The 16,747-nt window shown below is 39.0% G+C and overlaps 2 protein-coding genes across 3 annotated transcripts in view; both read right to left on the reverse strand.

Moving 5' to 3' along the window:
- Positions 1-493: 493 nt before the first annotated feature.
- On the reverse strand, positions 494-6,632 carry LOC111668759 (uridine 5'-monophosphate synthase-like). Of its 2 annotated transcripts, none has more exons than XM_087178942.1 (10): positions 6,282-6,632; positions 4,992-5,145; positions 4,222-4,346; positions 3,840-4,027; positions 3,631-3,728; positions 3,361-3,521; positions 3,160-3,277; positions 2,848-3,023; positions 2,608-2,755; positions 494-1,865 (listed from the first exon to the last, which is right to left on the reverse strand). In XM_087178942.1, exons 1-10 carry the CDS (start codon positions 6,429-6,431, stop codon positions 1,687-1,689), a joined length of 1,497 nt encoding a protein of 498 aa, XP_087035068.1. In that variant the 5' UTR covers positions 6,432-6,632; the 3' UTR covers positions 494-1,686. The 2 variants fall into 2 exon arrangements, with proteins under 2 accessions (XP_087035068.1, XP_023280651.1); XM_023424883.2 differs by having other exon boundaries at positions 2,641-2,755; positions 6,282-6,615.
- Positions 6,633-10,922: 4,290 nt separating this feature from the next.
- LOC111668768 (fibronectin-like) overlaps positions 10,923-16,747 on the reverse strand; it is a 31,426-nt gene continuing 25,601 nt past the window's right edge. Inside the window, exons 41-49 of the mRNA XM_023424894.2 lie at positions 15,885-15,993; positions 15,527-15,746; positions 15,085-15,255; positions 14,844-14,982; positions 14,432-14,599; positions 13,326-13,451; positions 12,967-13,073; positions 12,674-12,793; positions 10,923-12,314 (exon numbers count right to left, since the gene is read on the reverse strand). Of these exons, the coding sequence (XP_023280662.1) occupies positions 12,246-12,314; positions 12,674-12,793; positions 12,967-13,073; positions 13,326-13,451; positions 14,432-14,599; positions 14,844-14,982; positions 15,085-15,255; positions 15,527-15,746; positions 15,885-15,993 (1,229 nt within the window). The 3' untranslated portion in view covers positions 10,923-12,245. The remainder of the gene's footprint in view (positions 12,315-12,673; positions 12,794-12,966; positions 13,074-13,325; positions 13,452-14,431; positions 14,600-14,843; positions 14,983-15,084; positions 15,256-15,526; positions 15,747-15,884; positions 15,994-16,747) is intronic.

Consider the following 16,747-nt stretch of genomic DNA (forward strand, 5'->3'; position numbering starts at 1 on the left):
GAGCATTGCAGTAGTCGAGGCGAGAGATCCATGTCCTTGACTAAGAGTCGGGTGGGTGTACTGAGTCAAGTAAGGTCGGATTTTTCTGATGTTGTATTGGGCAAAGCAGCCAGACCGAGAGACGGATGCAACATGGATAGAGAAGGACGCTAATGTATTGCCATTTCATATCAGGTACAGCCTTTATATTAGTGATACAGGATGCAGCGCTCAGAGGAGAGGACAAAGTATTTATTTGGCCTTTATCAAACACAGTTTCACTTTCTTACCAGGTTATTAGAAAAAAAAAAAACTGTAAACTAAAGCCAAACCACAGTTTGTATAGCTTTAGTCAGTTAAGTGATACAGAGTTGTTACTTGAGAAGTTCCTCATTACATCACAGTTAAGTTTCTAAATAACAAATCAGAGACAGCGAGTTTCCAAACAAGTATTTTAACCATAATATTCAGTTATCTTCAGAAGCATTAATGATGACCATGACTTAAAAATAAATGTGATCAACAGAATATCATTTTAATTCAAATAAACGATTTAAACATGGATATGTGTGGAAAGGGAAAACACAACCATACCAAAGTGCTTTTATGTATGAAAAAATAGTATTTGCATATTTACAAAACACTCCAACATATGGCAAGAATAATTATTTGTTTAAATAATTGTGGCACATGGAAAGAAACAATACACTGGATACACTGAATGTTACCTTGACCGATCCAACAGCATACTTCTCCCAGTAGACCTTTCTTGTGTGTGGATGGGTACAACTGTAATGTTACAGTCCCACAGACCAGATAAGATGGAGAGAGAAATGTCAGAGACTTCTTTGTAACAATCCAGTACGTTTCCTTCATCTTTTTTTTTCTTCACAGGATCCATGAGGTGGCCAAAGTTTAGGTGAAAAGGCCAATTGTCCTTTTACTTCCACTTTATCAATGGAAATACAGCACAAAAGTTACTAGTTGAGATGATTTAGTATTTAGAGGAATTAAAGATACTGTCTTGCACTAATTAGTATGCGTGTGACCTTGTGAACAGTGATGAGGAAAATGCAGACTGGGCAACTCAACATACAAAAGATGCTCCACTGTGTGCTTAATATACTCATAATTTCAACAGAAGCATTATATAATTAAACAGTTTTAGCCACACCCACTCCTGTATGACAAGACTGTAGGTTTGTGACAAATAAAGGCTTCACGCTTGCTGGAAGATGGTCATCTTTGTTGGTAGAATGACGTCTAGATTTATATTTGATTGATACTGACATTTTAGCAGCCCACGGCAGAACACACAATTGAAAAAACATATTTATATAAAACTATCTATCATACGGAAGCTGCCGTTTATCTCCAATTGGAGACATTTACCTCAGAGGATCAGATGTCAGGTCAATAGGAGGGAATCAGAAGAACACAAAGTGTCTGATTCCCTACTCCTGCCAGGTATCCCCTACAAATGTTAATAAACTATGTATTTGTGCAGGAACAGGTGTGTATTTTGGTTTGGCAGTGTGGTGTACAGATGCACATGTATACATATGACTATATGCACAATAACGTGCACACTCCTGTTCCTGGACAATGTAAAATGTAATAGTTCTAGTTCATCTGCAGAGATCATCATTACATCGATAGTTTAAATTTGAAATGAGATGTAATGACGCAGATGCTACTCCTGAGCTCTTATTGTCCACTCTGGCTCAGTCTCTTTGTGTAAGCATCCCAGCCTGACTTTCTGTAAGACTCGGCAGCTTTCAGCCTATCAGGGGCCTCCAACACACCCCGTCCCACAATAATGACATCAGAACCATGGTTGTGGATAACTTCCTCCGGAGTTGAGTACTGCTGGCCCAACATATCACCTGTAAAGAGAGAGACACAGAGAGAGATGGGAGACATGGCTGAGGAGCGGTAGAGAAAGGGGGAGGTTGTTGGGGAATGTCAGCCTACTGAAAACTGAGTCAGATGTTATTTATTGTATCATAGCGCCACCAAGTGTTGAAGGTGAGTCACAACACAAAAAGAAAGCAAAGATTTTCCAAAAGTTATGGATTTTTGTCTCTTTACCCAACATGAACACATCTAAAACACCCTCCAAGCTCAAAGTCTGAATTGTAGGTTACTTGTGCTTTGGAAACACTCAGAGCCTCAGAGGCGATCACAGCAGTTACACACATGAAACATATAGCTCAGGTCATGCTCCCTGGTGGATAGCATGAGGAAAACATGAGCCATTAGGCAGCTTGTGTAGACAACTGGGTTGATTCAAACAGGAAAGCTTCTGCTCTGTCGGAAACACATGAAGCGGTTGACTGTTTCTATGTAGACACACCATTATAGTGAATGTCTCATTTCAAATCAATTGAGTGTCTCATTAGATCACACTGCATATGGTTCAACTGTGTTGTACTTCTTCTAGTAATACACCAACAAGAAGAACAGTACAACACATCAAAGATGAACTCCTATAACATTGCACACATGTATTTATGTGGGTATGGTGGAATGTTCCTGTAAAAATACACAATGTCATTTCTTTACTTCAAATACTTAAATGTGAATGTAAATTACATGAAATTCAACCAAAAGGTTAAAAAAAATTACAATTGGAGGTCTGATCAAAAGTCTTCAGTTTACCTCCAGCCTGCATCTGAACCCCAGGGGTCATGTGGATGAACTCTGGCTTCTTGTTGATCTTAGAAACACAGATAAAGCCGATCACAAAGTCTGAGTGATCCTCTGCCATCTTCAGCTGTAAGGACAGAAATCAGAGATAAACCGCTGTAAACTGGTAGACAAGCCATTTAAGCAAACTTTAAAAGGCTTAAGGAGAGACACACGTACCGCAGCCTTTGTGTATTCACCAGTAGCCAACGACCCCTGGGAGCTCATCTGCGCAATGAGCAAACAGCCTCGGCCCAGAGCCTTTCCTACTGCACTCAGACCGGCCACCACCCCCGGCCCCGGCACCACATGAGCATTCACTATGTGGGACCAAGATGAGATCTGGTACAAACCACCTGGAGAACAGATACATGGTTACTGTGAATATTAATGAAATACAGTTTTTTTTTAAAAATAATTTTGATAACAGAAAATTCTGGAATAAACACGTCCAAAATAAATAAATAACTAAAATACATGAAATCCTCCCACCTTCATACTGATGCTTGACTGTGTTCCCAATGTCAGCAAACTTGCGATCTTCAAAGATGAGGAAGTTGTGTTTCTTGGCCAATACCTGCAGTTTCTGGCTGAAGGCCACTGTGTAGTCCTGTTAGCACACAAGACAATAAGATCAGTTTATTTGTCCTGACAAAGTTCTCTTTGCAACAAAGGGACTGGTTACACTCCTACCTCGAGGATGTCTACATGTGTCTTCAGCATGCAGATCTTGGGACCTAGAGAGTCGGCCAACTGAAGAAGCTCCTCGCTGCTGGTCACATCAGCAGACACACAGAGGTTAGACTGCTTATCCTCCATGATCTTCAGCAGCTTTGATGCCAGAGGGTGAATGTCTGTGGACCATAGGACAGAGAGCAGATGATAAAAAGCATAATATTTTCAAGTTGGATGTGGCCTTCCAAAGACATATTGTCAATTATATTTGGCTGCAAGACAACATACTTGGAAGTTTGGCTCTGTCTGCGTAACTCAGCTGCAGGTTCTGCTCCACACATGGCTTCTTGGTGGCAGGAACTCCATTGCCATTCTCCTCCTTGGGCCTGAAAGAGACAAGTTGAAAATGTTACTTTGGAGGTTTTGGAGCATTAAAACAGACACACTAATACTTGTTATCCTATTTTTCCTGTAAAGGAAAAGCTACACAGCTGTACCTGAAAGTGTTGTTGTCCATGATGAACTTGCGGACTCTCTGAACAGTTTGGGCATCGATGCGGTCACCTTTCTGCAGCACACTGAGCAGCTTGGACATGGAGATGATAGGATGGAGCTTGATTGCCTTAGAATGCAACATCTCCACACCTCCTTGCTCTCTGTCCATTAGTACAATGGCATCTGTCACCTAATAAACAATAAACAAATAAACAAATATTTAATAAAAAAATGACAGCATTTTATTTTATTTATTTTGAAAGGACTCTTGTATGCTGCTGCCCCACTGTATTTGATGGAATTCTATAACCTATACAATGATCAATCACTTTTAATAGGGGATCACTGTAACATTATCATCACCACTGTAATTTGATACTGAACCTTCAGTCCCTCTTTGTAGAGCACTTCAGCAGTCTCCAGGATGCTGCTGCCCGTAGTCACTGTGTCCTCAATGATCAGACACCGATCCCCCTCACGATACGACCCCTCCACCATACGCTTGGTTCCTAGCAGGGTTACATCAGGAGGCTTATAGTCCATATTTTATACAAACTTAACTTTGTCACTTATTGATGGCTTTGGCAAAATCAACATCCAGTGCGGCAAAATTTTCTGAAAAATCTGGTTTATATGTTTGTTCCAATCATCTATGTGTGAAGAGTGCAAAACTCTGCTTTCAAGACCTGTGGTTCACTTACATCAGGTTGATATCCACTGCTTTAAAAAAAAAAAAATTAATAATACACCTAGTTAAAACCAGTAACTATTTAAAAATATTCGTAGAATAGTTATTATATTTAATTATCATAATAGTTCAATGTTCAAATCATGTTGCCCTTCTTCTATCAGTGATAGAAAGACTGGTGCATAAGCAAAAATATCAACCCACAGAGAGCAGCGCAGTAGCAGCTTGGTAAAGTATCAAGATATCATAATTGGCAAAAATCTTAATGAAAGAGGATCTTGTCATATTGTGTTTCTGCTCGCTATTACCACGCAGATTAAAAATCAAGTGTTACACAACATGACAAATCTTATCCATCCTAACAAACTTCACATAACAGAATGATTGTGCTTTCTAGGGCTTTGCTGAATAAATGCAAGGTCAGAACTAAATCAAATGAGCCTGACTATCCTTCCCTCTCACCCACCATAGTCCTTGGCCTCCTTTCTCCTGATGAGCATGGGCAGTTCATGTCTAGAGCAGATAATTGTGGCCAAAGGCAGGGCTGTGTATGGAACCCCACACACTGAGTCAAACTTTAGCTCCTCTTCTTGCATTCGCTCGTAGATGAGACTTGCCACCTGCAAATAAAACAAGAAATGCAAACAAATTTTTAAGTAGCAGTGTTGTAACTGATGCAAAAAGGCGGTCATTTCCCAACCATTCCTCTGAGGGTCAGCACATTTTATGTCCCTCATCATGTTTAAACTCCATAAATTAATGTTAATTAATTAGTTAATGGGTATAGCTGGAACCTGAATTGTTCACATTTCTAACAGGTGTTGTATAATTATTACATATAGGCTATGTTATTTATATATATTTCATATATGGAAATTCAATGTATGCTCATATAATAGTTTTGCGTACGGACAAGTGTTTGGTTCGAAATAACAGAAAGAAATGAAACTTATCTAAGCGTTGCTCTAACAGGTATTCCATGTGTGAGCCTTCCCCCCCCACACAGCTTAACCCATCGTCCTCCATGTTTTAAAAAAATAAATTAAAATGTGTCAAAAGTAAAATGGAAACTTGTGTCTGCTCTGAACATGTTTAGAACAATATATGTTTGGGGGAGTAAAGATTGTGAAAGGGTTATGTTTGTCATATATATATATATATATAGCTGAGCTTAATTCACATGTTCACACATCTGCAGGTTGTTCACACAACTCATTGTGGAAGGACTGCAGTATATGTATGCATGTATGTATGCATACATACATATAGAGATTGTGAAATCACAATCCCTTTCACAAGGGATTGTGAAAGGGTTAACCTGCAGTTGTGTGAACATGTGAATTAAACTCACTCCCTCTAGTCTACGGGACTGTGTCAGAGTTGGTTGCAGTCCCTCCCCTCCGCCTCCGAAGCATGGATTCCCTGAAATTAGAGGCAGCCCACGTGGGCCATCAAGTCTGTAGTCTTACTCAGCAACCGGCCTTCTTAGGGGACGTAAAAGCGTAAAGAACCTCACAAGTGGGCTATTTACTTACGTATTTTATGTTTAGAATAAAACGTGAAAATGTTATGAGCTTGTGTTAACCACAGAACTTAGTTCAGCTATCTAATCTAAACCGGAAGACCTCCAGACGAGGAAACCGAAAGTGCTAAAATGCTAACTATTTTCGGGTTTTAAGACTCATTCCTACGGCACTTTTTAAAAAAAATTCAAAAGTCAGTCAGACTATGATCAGTAAAAGACAGACGTGTTTACCTGATTCATGAGAACAGGGTGCGATACCAGAACTCTCAGATCGATATAAATAGGTGTCATCATGCCGCTCTTTGTCTTGTACTCTCCAAACTTCACCGCGTTCACATCGTGCAGTTTCAGGATTAAACTGTTAAGGCAAATGTTTTCCATTTTCTCGTATATTCAGGAGATCCCACACGAGTTGTCTCTAACGTTTGTCCCGCTAAAAGCTATTGTAAAAAAGGAAGTGACGTCACCATACGTTATGAATAGAGGGGCGTAACTGTGAAGCCCATTTCCCACTGGTCAAAAAACCCGCTAAAGTCATCATCGGAAAAGGGTTTAATCGGCATTCACATCCGGTTCAAATGACTCTGCAGTAGCCTGGGTATTTATCGGCTCCGATCGGCATTGATGTAAACACAACACCCGAGTGAACTCGCTAATTTTTGTCCCTTTACCTGCTGTAACGTCTTTCAAAGTACAGACACCGTAGACACACCTGTCACCTGTCCAGCACGGCGCTGTTAAACCAGAAACACCGCGGCTAAACTGCGCTCGGGGATGAGAGATTGAGCGCTAGTGATGTGTGGATCGATACTGAAATATCGATACTTCCGATACCAGATCTGTATGCTCTAAAATCGATACTCAAATGAAAATATCGATACTTTCGATACTTCAGTCATTTGCGGTAATAACATGAATACGGTGGAAAGTAACTAAACTATTCAGATCTTGTCTAAATGACACGCTGCTGGTAGGAAATACTCTTTCTTCCGCCTGGGTAAGTGCCTAATACGTAAGCGCAGTGGCACGCTGGCACGCTGCTGCTCACTCGTCTCTCGCTTAGTGTGTATGTAATTCAATGGCGGAGCGGAAGAGAAGTCATGTGTGGAGCTATTTTAGCTCCACAAACAGCCAGGATGCAGTGTGTGTCCTATGTGGGAGAACCGTGAAGAGTTGTGGCAACACAACAAATCTAGTAAAACACTTACAAACAAACCACAAAACCGAATATGAGATATTTGTGCAGAGGCGGGCAGAAGAGCAGCCGCAAAATATATCAGGTGCAAGGGCAAGGCAGACGTCTCTGGCGGAGTCCTTCGGTGCTACAGCCAGACATTACCCAGGTAAAGAGAGAGAGAAAATGCGGAGCTTTAAGCGCCGCTAAGCACTGTTGCTGTTGGAGTTGTTATATGGTTATGAGACAAGTAACAAAAATGAATACATGCTTCAACATATAGCTGCATGAGTTCATCTTGGAGTAATAGCCTTATATGTGTATCACTGAGATAATCTCACATATAAAGCCTAGATTTATTCAGGTAAGGTTTCCTAAAATATCGATCATTTAAAGTGGATTACATAGACTAGGTGACATTAAATTATACAGAGCAATTGTGATAAAACAGCCATGGTGAACTTAGAAAAATATATAGCCGACTGGAAAAGATGGATAAAAAAAATAAAATTTTATCTATATAAATATTATTATTATTTACAATGAGACTAATTTACTTTAACTGTTACATAAATATTTTAAAATGTTGGTATTGACCAACTTGTGCAAATATTGTGGTATCTATTTAATTAAATATTTTACTGGCAATTTTTGAGTCACCCAGGATTATAAAACAGCAAGTGTTTGTATCACCTTATTCTAGGCTATTTGGAGATTATTATTTTACTTATGGTCTTTTATTAGTGATGGAAACACCTTTTTCAAACACTCTGGTTTTTCTGTTGTTGTAATAGCTCGGTTATATTGTGAATGAGGCCGCTACCTCAGTATACTTCTGAGTTTAAAATAAATAGCTAAATAAGTGACTCTGATGTCTTGTATTCTTAAGCTATCTGAAATACACTCATTTTTTTTAGATTTACCAGGCACATTAGGTGTATTTGAACAAAGTATCGGTATCGGATCGGTATCGCCGATACCAGCTTGAATTTTACTCAGTATCGGATTGGAAAGGAAATCGGTGGTATCAAACATCACTATTGAGCGCAGCTTCATTTGCAGACGGATCCTATTGCTATAGAGTGAAGTGGGCGGCTCCACATTCATATTATTATCACATATCATAATATTATGTTAGATGATATATGCTTCACAGACAAAAAATGTAATCATAGTCATAGGAGACTTTGCCAGGGGTTCAAAACTCTCCCAGTCAAACTGTTTTGGAACTCAAGATTTGAAAATATTAAATGGAAAAAAGTTTAGCATTACAATAAGAAATACTGTGTTATAAACAAAATTAGAGAAGTTTGATTTAAAATTATACACTTGATTTATCCTGTAATCCGGGTATTTTCAAGATTCAGAGACGATATTGACGGGAAATGTGTGTTTCGCAACTATGAAACAGTATTTTTCAAGTATTTCATAAATGCCTATCTATTAAGTTGTTTTGGTAAGATATAGAATATTTCTTTAAGATGCTACTATTCATTTAGATAAAAGAGACATATGTTTTATGATAAGATGTAAAAATTACAAAAAACATTTACAAATAATATTTGCAAAGATGGAAATTCTGACTATAAATTACAAATAAATTACATATATGGTTTAAGAGTTTGAGTTACGGATGAAAAATGAACTATTGTGTGTTTCAAAACTAAATATGATTGAAAGTATCTGTTTTACTTTTGCAATTGCACATATGAGAAAGGAAACAAAATGAGGAATGCGTAGAATCACCAGCCAACTTAATGGTCGTATTAAATTGTTGAGAGTGTATTCAGATCAGCTGGTTTGACACTGCAGACTTAAATGAACACTAGCCTGACTGGTGAAAAAGTAGTTGTCAGTTTCCTACATGGGAGAACTGAGTAGAAATAGCATGATAGTGGCACAAAATGAAAATAATGTTACTATGAAAGCTTCATATGATTGTTTTCAATAACTAACTCTTTACTAATTTGAACCATGTATAAATGCTGCCCTCTAGTGGTCAGTCAAAGTCTGCCACTGAACCAGCTCAACGTCCCAACTGAATAGGGAATCAGCAGGACGTTACCACATAGCAATCACACAACTATCATGAAATTCTCCCCATTCATTCTGCTAACTCCTAAATGATTATATTTTAATATTTATTACAATCACAGACCATGATTTGTTAATTTTGTTTGTTTATCTAGCTCAAGCCTCCAAAATCACAATAACAACATTTTCAAAAATAAGCTGCTATATAACACAGTTAGGCATGCTCACACACAAACAGTAATTGAACACGGGTCCAGGAAGGAAGGCAAGATGTTGGCATAAAGCCTGTTGTGTCATTAAATTGTTTTCTGTGGATATAAAATATGTTGAATTTCCAGTTGCTGTCTGAGACAAATCTTAGCTGCCAGGTGTGGGATGTTCTTGCTTACTTGGGTCCTTTCCAAAAGAAAATACCTCGCATTTATGCATTGATCATCAGAGAGCAATTATGTGTGCAATATCAGATGGTAAAGCGACTACAGAAGAGGCATAGAATGGGCCTGGGGCTCCTATGACGGTTTTTTATTTTGGGATAATTTCTATCATGTGGGGGGCATCAAACACTGAGCAAAACCATGAAGCGAAAGAAACAAGGGAGTCAAGTCATTCCACCTCCACAATGAAAATGCAAAAGTTACCTTTTGTGGAAGAAGATAGGTTTGAGAGGCCTGTAAATAAAATTATTTGTAAAAAATTAAATAAAATAAAATATGAAAAACAACTGAAACTTCTTATTACTTTCCCATCTAGTATATTCTGCGTGTTTCATATGCCATACCGTACCAAACTAAATTCGTTAAAACTGAGTATATTTAGAAATAACTATATAGAAACACAGGGCACAGTAGGCATTAAATTCACACTTAAGAATGAGACGTCTGTTACAGAAAAGTGTTAAGATTTAGATATTACTTCACTTATTACCAGAGGGGAAATTCACATTACAGGAGCACAAGAAAAAACCCAGAGTTAAGAGACCATGAAAAACCCAAAACATAAAAACATTTACAAATGAATCAACCAAAATAAGAATTTAAACAAACTTCTACATTCTCCAAATAGCAAATATATACTGTATATGCAGAAATAATGAGTCTAGTTGGAAGCTCCACAGACCTTGTTTACAGTAAACCTGTGTCATTTAATATATTACACTGTAAAAGACATTTAGATAAACTACAAAATGTGTACACATACCATACTCTTTATTTACATAAGGAATAATAAGTAACTTTTCTGAAGTTCTGTGCAACCTGGGATTTATAAATCCTAAGGTTAATTGTTGTTTGTTGAATTAATTGATTCAACAATTGCATTGAAGACAGGTACAGAGCAACATAATGACTTGGCTCAGGGGTTAGCACCGAGTCAAGGTGTAAAATGTGCTTTGCTTTGAAACATGTGTTTTAAATAACACATACAGGTGTGTTTCTTTGAAACATCATGCCCTGCAACAGCTGAGAGGACTGAAAGTCCCATTGTCACCAATGTGTTTTAATTTGTGTATTTGATCTGTTTCTGAGAGGAAAATGGAATGACCAGCAAACACATGGACCTTCTGTCAAACAAGATCTTAAGCTGCATTGCTTTGTTTCCTGGAGTCAGTGGAACATCACATAAGGCATTAACTGGAAACAACAACAAAAGAAACTGACAATAACTGGTTAGGATTTTTTTCAGTTTATTAAAAAGATTCAGTCCACAGTAGTTCAGAGTTTGGCACCAACAATATAAAAACATGTTAATCAAAAATAAAGTGTACACCCCAAAATAGCATTGAACAAAATGCCTGAATAAAAAGGGATAAATAAAAGAAATGAATTTAAAAAAATACAAACATTTATGTAATTAAAATGCATTTCACTTGGAAATAATGGTGAATTATCCTATTCATTTTTGAAATAAGAGTTTAACTTTTGGTCAGTCAGCTTCGGCTTTATAGATTTTAGAGGTGCTATACCTTATGTTCTTTTTAAAAACACCCACATTACAGATCACAGAATCACATCTTCATGGTGACTTCAACAGCCTACACAGTAATAACGGCAAGGCAATGTTTTTAATACAAACTCAAAAGTAACAGTGCTTATCTTTTTAGGAAAGTTTGTAGTTCTGTATTTCTTGTGATTCAAAGAGAAATCTGGGTGACCAGTTGTTCCGCTCATCAAAATAGAAATACACTGACCACAGAGTGACAGACAGACATTACAACTACAATCCCCTTCATTTCAAAGAATGCTGATTGAGCTTTAAACTTTCTAATTAGTTTGATTGAAAATCTGACTGTCGGGTCTGTCTAGGTCAGTCAAGCTGAGACAGGAGCTGTAAAAGTTGTTTTGGGCAACAAGGTTAATATATGAAATGCATGGCTTTGGATTTCCTTTGCAAAACATCTCTCTCTCCTGATTTGGAAATGTCTAAGGGCCCACAAAATGCATTCTATCATTATCTAAATGTCTTCTGAAAATATATATTAGTCACAGTGAGACTCAAAAGGGAAATACAACAAATGTGGCTACAGGTATTATCAGGGACGGACACTAGTAGTGGTGTGTTTTGTTCAAAGAGAACTATGATGGAATGTTCTGAAATTACAAAAGTCCTAATGCAACAGTAAAAGTACACAACAATACTGCGTCTGGTGCGTGTGTGTGTTTGTGTTTGGGGTACGCAGCTGAGCTGAAAAAGCAGCAGGATTTGTGCTCTGATAGATTTCAAAAAAGAGTGTCAAAAAAATCATCTGATGAAGAACTCCTCGTTTCTGCTGAAGAAGAGAGGAGCACAGCCAACGTGAGAAGCTGGACAGATCTTTGAATAGGCACAGACGTTGGTGTGGAAAAGTCTTAAGGCACTAAAATTTGGTGTGGGGAAGACCTTTTAAGGCACTTATCTAATGCAAAGGTCTTCTTTTCATGAAAGCAGGAGGAGGCTTCCTTCTTGTAAGGGGTCTCACGTCTTCCTTCTTTACTCACTCTCCCCTCTTCTCTCTACTCTGAGGGATTGTGAGCATCTGCAAGCAGCTCGGGCCTATAACATTCAATCGGACACTGGATGTTCTGGACAAGGAAGAAAATGAAGGGAAAACAGAGAGGAGGACAGGATTAGTTTTAACTAGACTTACACCAAGTTCTACAAAATCAATGATGAACCAAAATGAACCTTTTGTGTAATTGAATAAATGAGTGAAAAAAATGTGCAGGATATTAAATTCAATCTATATTACAACATGTCCTGATCAAACAAATCAAAAAATTACATAGACATCCCTGTTAATGCTTATTTATACATCCTTATACACTGACTATATATAATTTAGTCGTTTCTTTTTTTCTCGATTAATAGGTGGTTAAAAATGCTGTGAAATGGAAAGGGTAGAGTAGAATATTAGTGGTAAAATTTATAGTGAGACACTGACCAGTTTGCGTAGAGCATTTTCTCTGTACCGGTCGAAGACATCTGAGCTAACAGGCTGCAGGAGGTCAGCGTCCACATCTGTCGGTCCCCCCGGCCGTCTGCAGTTCTCACAACGCCAGCCCTACAGAAGGAGACGGAAAGGTTAATGTACACACACACACACACAAACATTTCCACCATGCAGTTCTAGGGGTAGTACACACCTAAATGAGTTTCTGCCTGTACTTTCAACATTACCCCTGAAGCAGCAGGGAATAGACACACACACACACGCATACACAGAGTGTTACCCACCTGTTGTCCTCCGTAGCAGGTACAGGTACAGATGGCGCCCAGATACTCTTTCTGCCACTGGTTTCCCACCTGGTACATTTTCCCATCATCATAACATGTCGACTCATCTGGAGGATTACAGTCACATGTTAAAGACCAACGGTACCCGAGTACAATGATTAAATCAATCATGCTTAAAACAACTGCTGAAGATCTACTACTCTATGTAGAAAATAAAGTGTAAGAGTAAGAGTGGTGTAAGTGCATGTAAACCACAGTGTGTATTTAGACTGTGCATGAACCAGGAAGTGTAAGAGGCCAGCAGTTTCTTTATTTAGTAAACTTCTCTGCAGTTAACTCATGTATGTGTCTGTACTCACGGGGTTCACATTTGAATTCTCCCTTGCCATTTCCCAGGCAAGTGCAGCTCATCATGTGACCATTCTCAGCGCGGCGATCCCACTTTTCACCGATGCGATAGTTGTTGCCGTTGTCATGACACCACTCTAGAGGAGGAGAAACCGAGAGATGGAAAGAAAGAAAAGGAGGGAGAAGGAAGGGAACAACAACAACAGAAATACACGAGGAGGAGATGTAGAAGAGGGGAGGAAGGTGTATAGAGTGAGGGCCGGAGTGTGAAAGGAAGGAAGTTCATCAGTTCATGTACTGCAGATTCACATCATTCACATATACTGATTTCCACACAGTATGAAATCACAGTGTCTATAAAACACCATCTCAAAAGTGTTGCAAAAAATAGGCATTCATCTTCATTGTGCAAAACACACTTGTAGGTCAAACAAGATACACACTTATACACATTGTCCCAGTGGGGAGACAAACACAGATGTACAGACAGTGTGATGACCTAAAACCTATGCTGATGGATGATGATCTCAGTTTCTGGTATTGTCATGTTAGCTGTATGGACAATACAAAAAAACTGACACTGATGCTGGCTAGTTAGCTTAGCTTAGTTTAGCTGAGTCTAGCTGTGTCTCAACCGTGAAGTTTTCACAGTTTACAGAGACAGAACAGAGAAGCCAGCATGGGCAAACTGCTTTAGTGAACATGAAGCAATTTAACCGGCTGTAACATACAATACATTGTACAGACATCACTATGTTTGCAATGTATTTATGTAGAAAATAGTGTCAGATGTTGAGAAGGTTTCCCATGCTGGGATCTTATTACTGCATGCTGCAGCACATAGAAAATGAACGGTACACTTCTATGGCTTTTGCACAGTAATAGCAAAGGAATTTATAATGTGTTTACTGTAAGAATTAAGAATGTATGTGATTAAACTAATTGATATATTTCTGTTTGGATATAAGGCTAATTTGGCTTTCTAGGTCCAACTTCATAATTCCCTGTTATAAATTCCTGTTGAGTAAATCACATAGAATTATATAACTTCTAATTCCATGGTGTGTTGTTGGGTGTTTTGCAAAGCGTGCTGGGATGGGGTTATTAAGCCACTCACTGGATGAATCACACCTAAAGTGACCGCTGCCCAGGCCAAGGCAGCGGCACCACAGCTTGAAGCCCGTCTCAGACATGCGCTCCCACTCAGAGCCCACCTCGTGATAGGTGTGTGTGAATGTGTCATAACACACATCCCGGTTGGTGGTAATGGGGATGTCACCTGGAACTAAGGGATGGAAGAAAATATAAGTTTAGGATAGAAAAGATCAGGAGATGTGCTTTACCTTATTCATTTAAGGTAAATGTTATATTTATCAAATTATTAATACAAAAACATTGCTAATAACATTTATCATTTACAGTGTCTCTATGTGATTTTTATCCATGGTAAAGATTTTTATAAAATTTGAATATACATTATACTTAAGCTTATTGTGATGAAAGGAAAATTCCAATGTGGATTACTGTACCAGCATTTCCAACAGTTACAACTTCCTCCAGAACTTTCTCTTTAGCCCCGCCCGTCACGGCTTCAACTACGACATTATAGGAAGCTCCCGATGTCAGTCCAATCAGTGTGGCGCTGTTTGATGTGCCGGGAAGACGCATCTATATGGAGGAAGTCCAGGTTAACAAGTGCTGTTTACATCTCCAGCAGTAAATTTGTGCATGAGAGACTGTGCGTGCGTGAGTGACTGCATGTGTGTATACCTGGAAGCCCCCTTCCTCCAGGTGTGTAATGGGATTACAGGACACTTCGTACTCTGAGGTCTCAGGAATGGGTTGCCAGGAGATGGTTGTGACTGTCTGTGCTTCCTGGGGCAACTCTGTCTCATTGTCAGGGAAACCAAATGCAAGACCTGGTAGAGGTCCCTCGCTCACCTACAAGATCAAACGCACAGAGTGAGATCATAATATCACTCAGCAAAAGGCAGAGACGTTTATGTTGAATATTAAGGATCGACAGCTAATGTATTAGCCACCATGATCAAGTTTTATATTTCTGAATAAGGGAAAATATATAATCATCATCTTGTGGCTGGTTGTTTTGATATCAACTGCAATCCTGAACTCAAGATAATAGCACGTGCAAATGAAATGTGCAAATTTTTACACATACAGGTTTTCATTTTGTCATTTCAGCCGCACACACCTTGACCAAGGGCACTCTGTTTCCATCAGGGCCTTGTACAGGAATATAGACTAGGGGTTCTCTGAGAGTGGGTCTCTGGCCTTCTTTGGGTCCGCTATACGGGCCATTAAGTCCATTGTTAGGGCCTAGGCTCTGGTACTCTGTGTAGATGTGCTGGCCCTGCTGCCCTGGTTGGCTCTGGCCACTAGTACCAGCCAAGTGCACATGGTTGGAGTTGAAGCTAGACACAGAAAAAGAGAAGGATTAAGAAAGAAGATGAGAAATATTTGACTGCATCGACATTGGAGGTATTTTTAATTTCGCTTTCTGAAGCCTAGTTAATGATTTCGGATATCTGCATGATTATACAGGTTCTTACATCTTGTCATCGAAGGGCTCTGGTACATCCAGGATGTCAGTGCTGGGTCGGTGAGGAACAGGAAGCTGAGGCAGCTCAGGGACCAATAGGTGATGATCTGTAGCTGGCTCTGATTGGACAACAGACATATGTATGCTAGCTGTTAGAAGCAAGCAAGGCAAAGCAAATGCACAGATCCACCAGCTGAATTCTTAGCAGGTAAAAATAGTACATAGCGATTGTGTTTCCATTGCTTGCCTATATAAACAACAGGAAACCAATGAAACATGCCCACATTTTTTGCTGTAATACTCGTAACATGACAGTTGTAGAATTCTCTGAGGGAAAAGCAAATTACATGAGAAACTGAAGGATAAAAATGCATCTGGTGAATCCACACAAGCTGCAGTAGCCCATAGACACAGACTGACATATGTTAAGACTTGTATTTTATCAAAGTACGAGTTACAGTTAGCATCTGGGATGTAAAGGCAGATTTATTGTCAGGTGAATGTAATCACTTTTTGATGCTTAATAATCTGAAAGGTGTTACCTGCCTAAGATAACACTATAATGACACTTCCAGCAGTTTACCTGCAGCCCATTTTGAGGAACTGACATTCTGCCTGAGAATCTGAGCAAAGGGGTCAATTTTCCCAGGAGAGCTAACAATAGTGTAAGTATGTATGTACGGTATGTACTGAAGAACGCAAATGACTATCAATCAATGCCAAGGGCAGAATTCTGTAATTCTATTAGCAGAGAATAAAGCCAGCAGGGGTCAGTGCAGCATAGCTCTCAAACTGCAAGAGGTGTAGCAACTGTTATATCTTGAGAATGTTTTTTCCTCACAGAAGTAATCATTGCTATTTTATTTGCATGAG

The sequence above is a fragment of the Seriola lalandi genome, unplaced genomic scaffold (genome assembly GCF_002814215.2).
Source record: "Seriola lalandi dorsalis isolate HSWRI2012SDOR001 ecotype SW California unplaced genomic scaffold, Sedor1 jcf7180002054758, whole genome shotgun sequence".
Classification (NCBI taxonomy): Eukaryota; Metazoa; Chordata; class Actinopteri; order Carangiformes; family Carangidae; genus Seriola; species Seriola lalandi.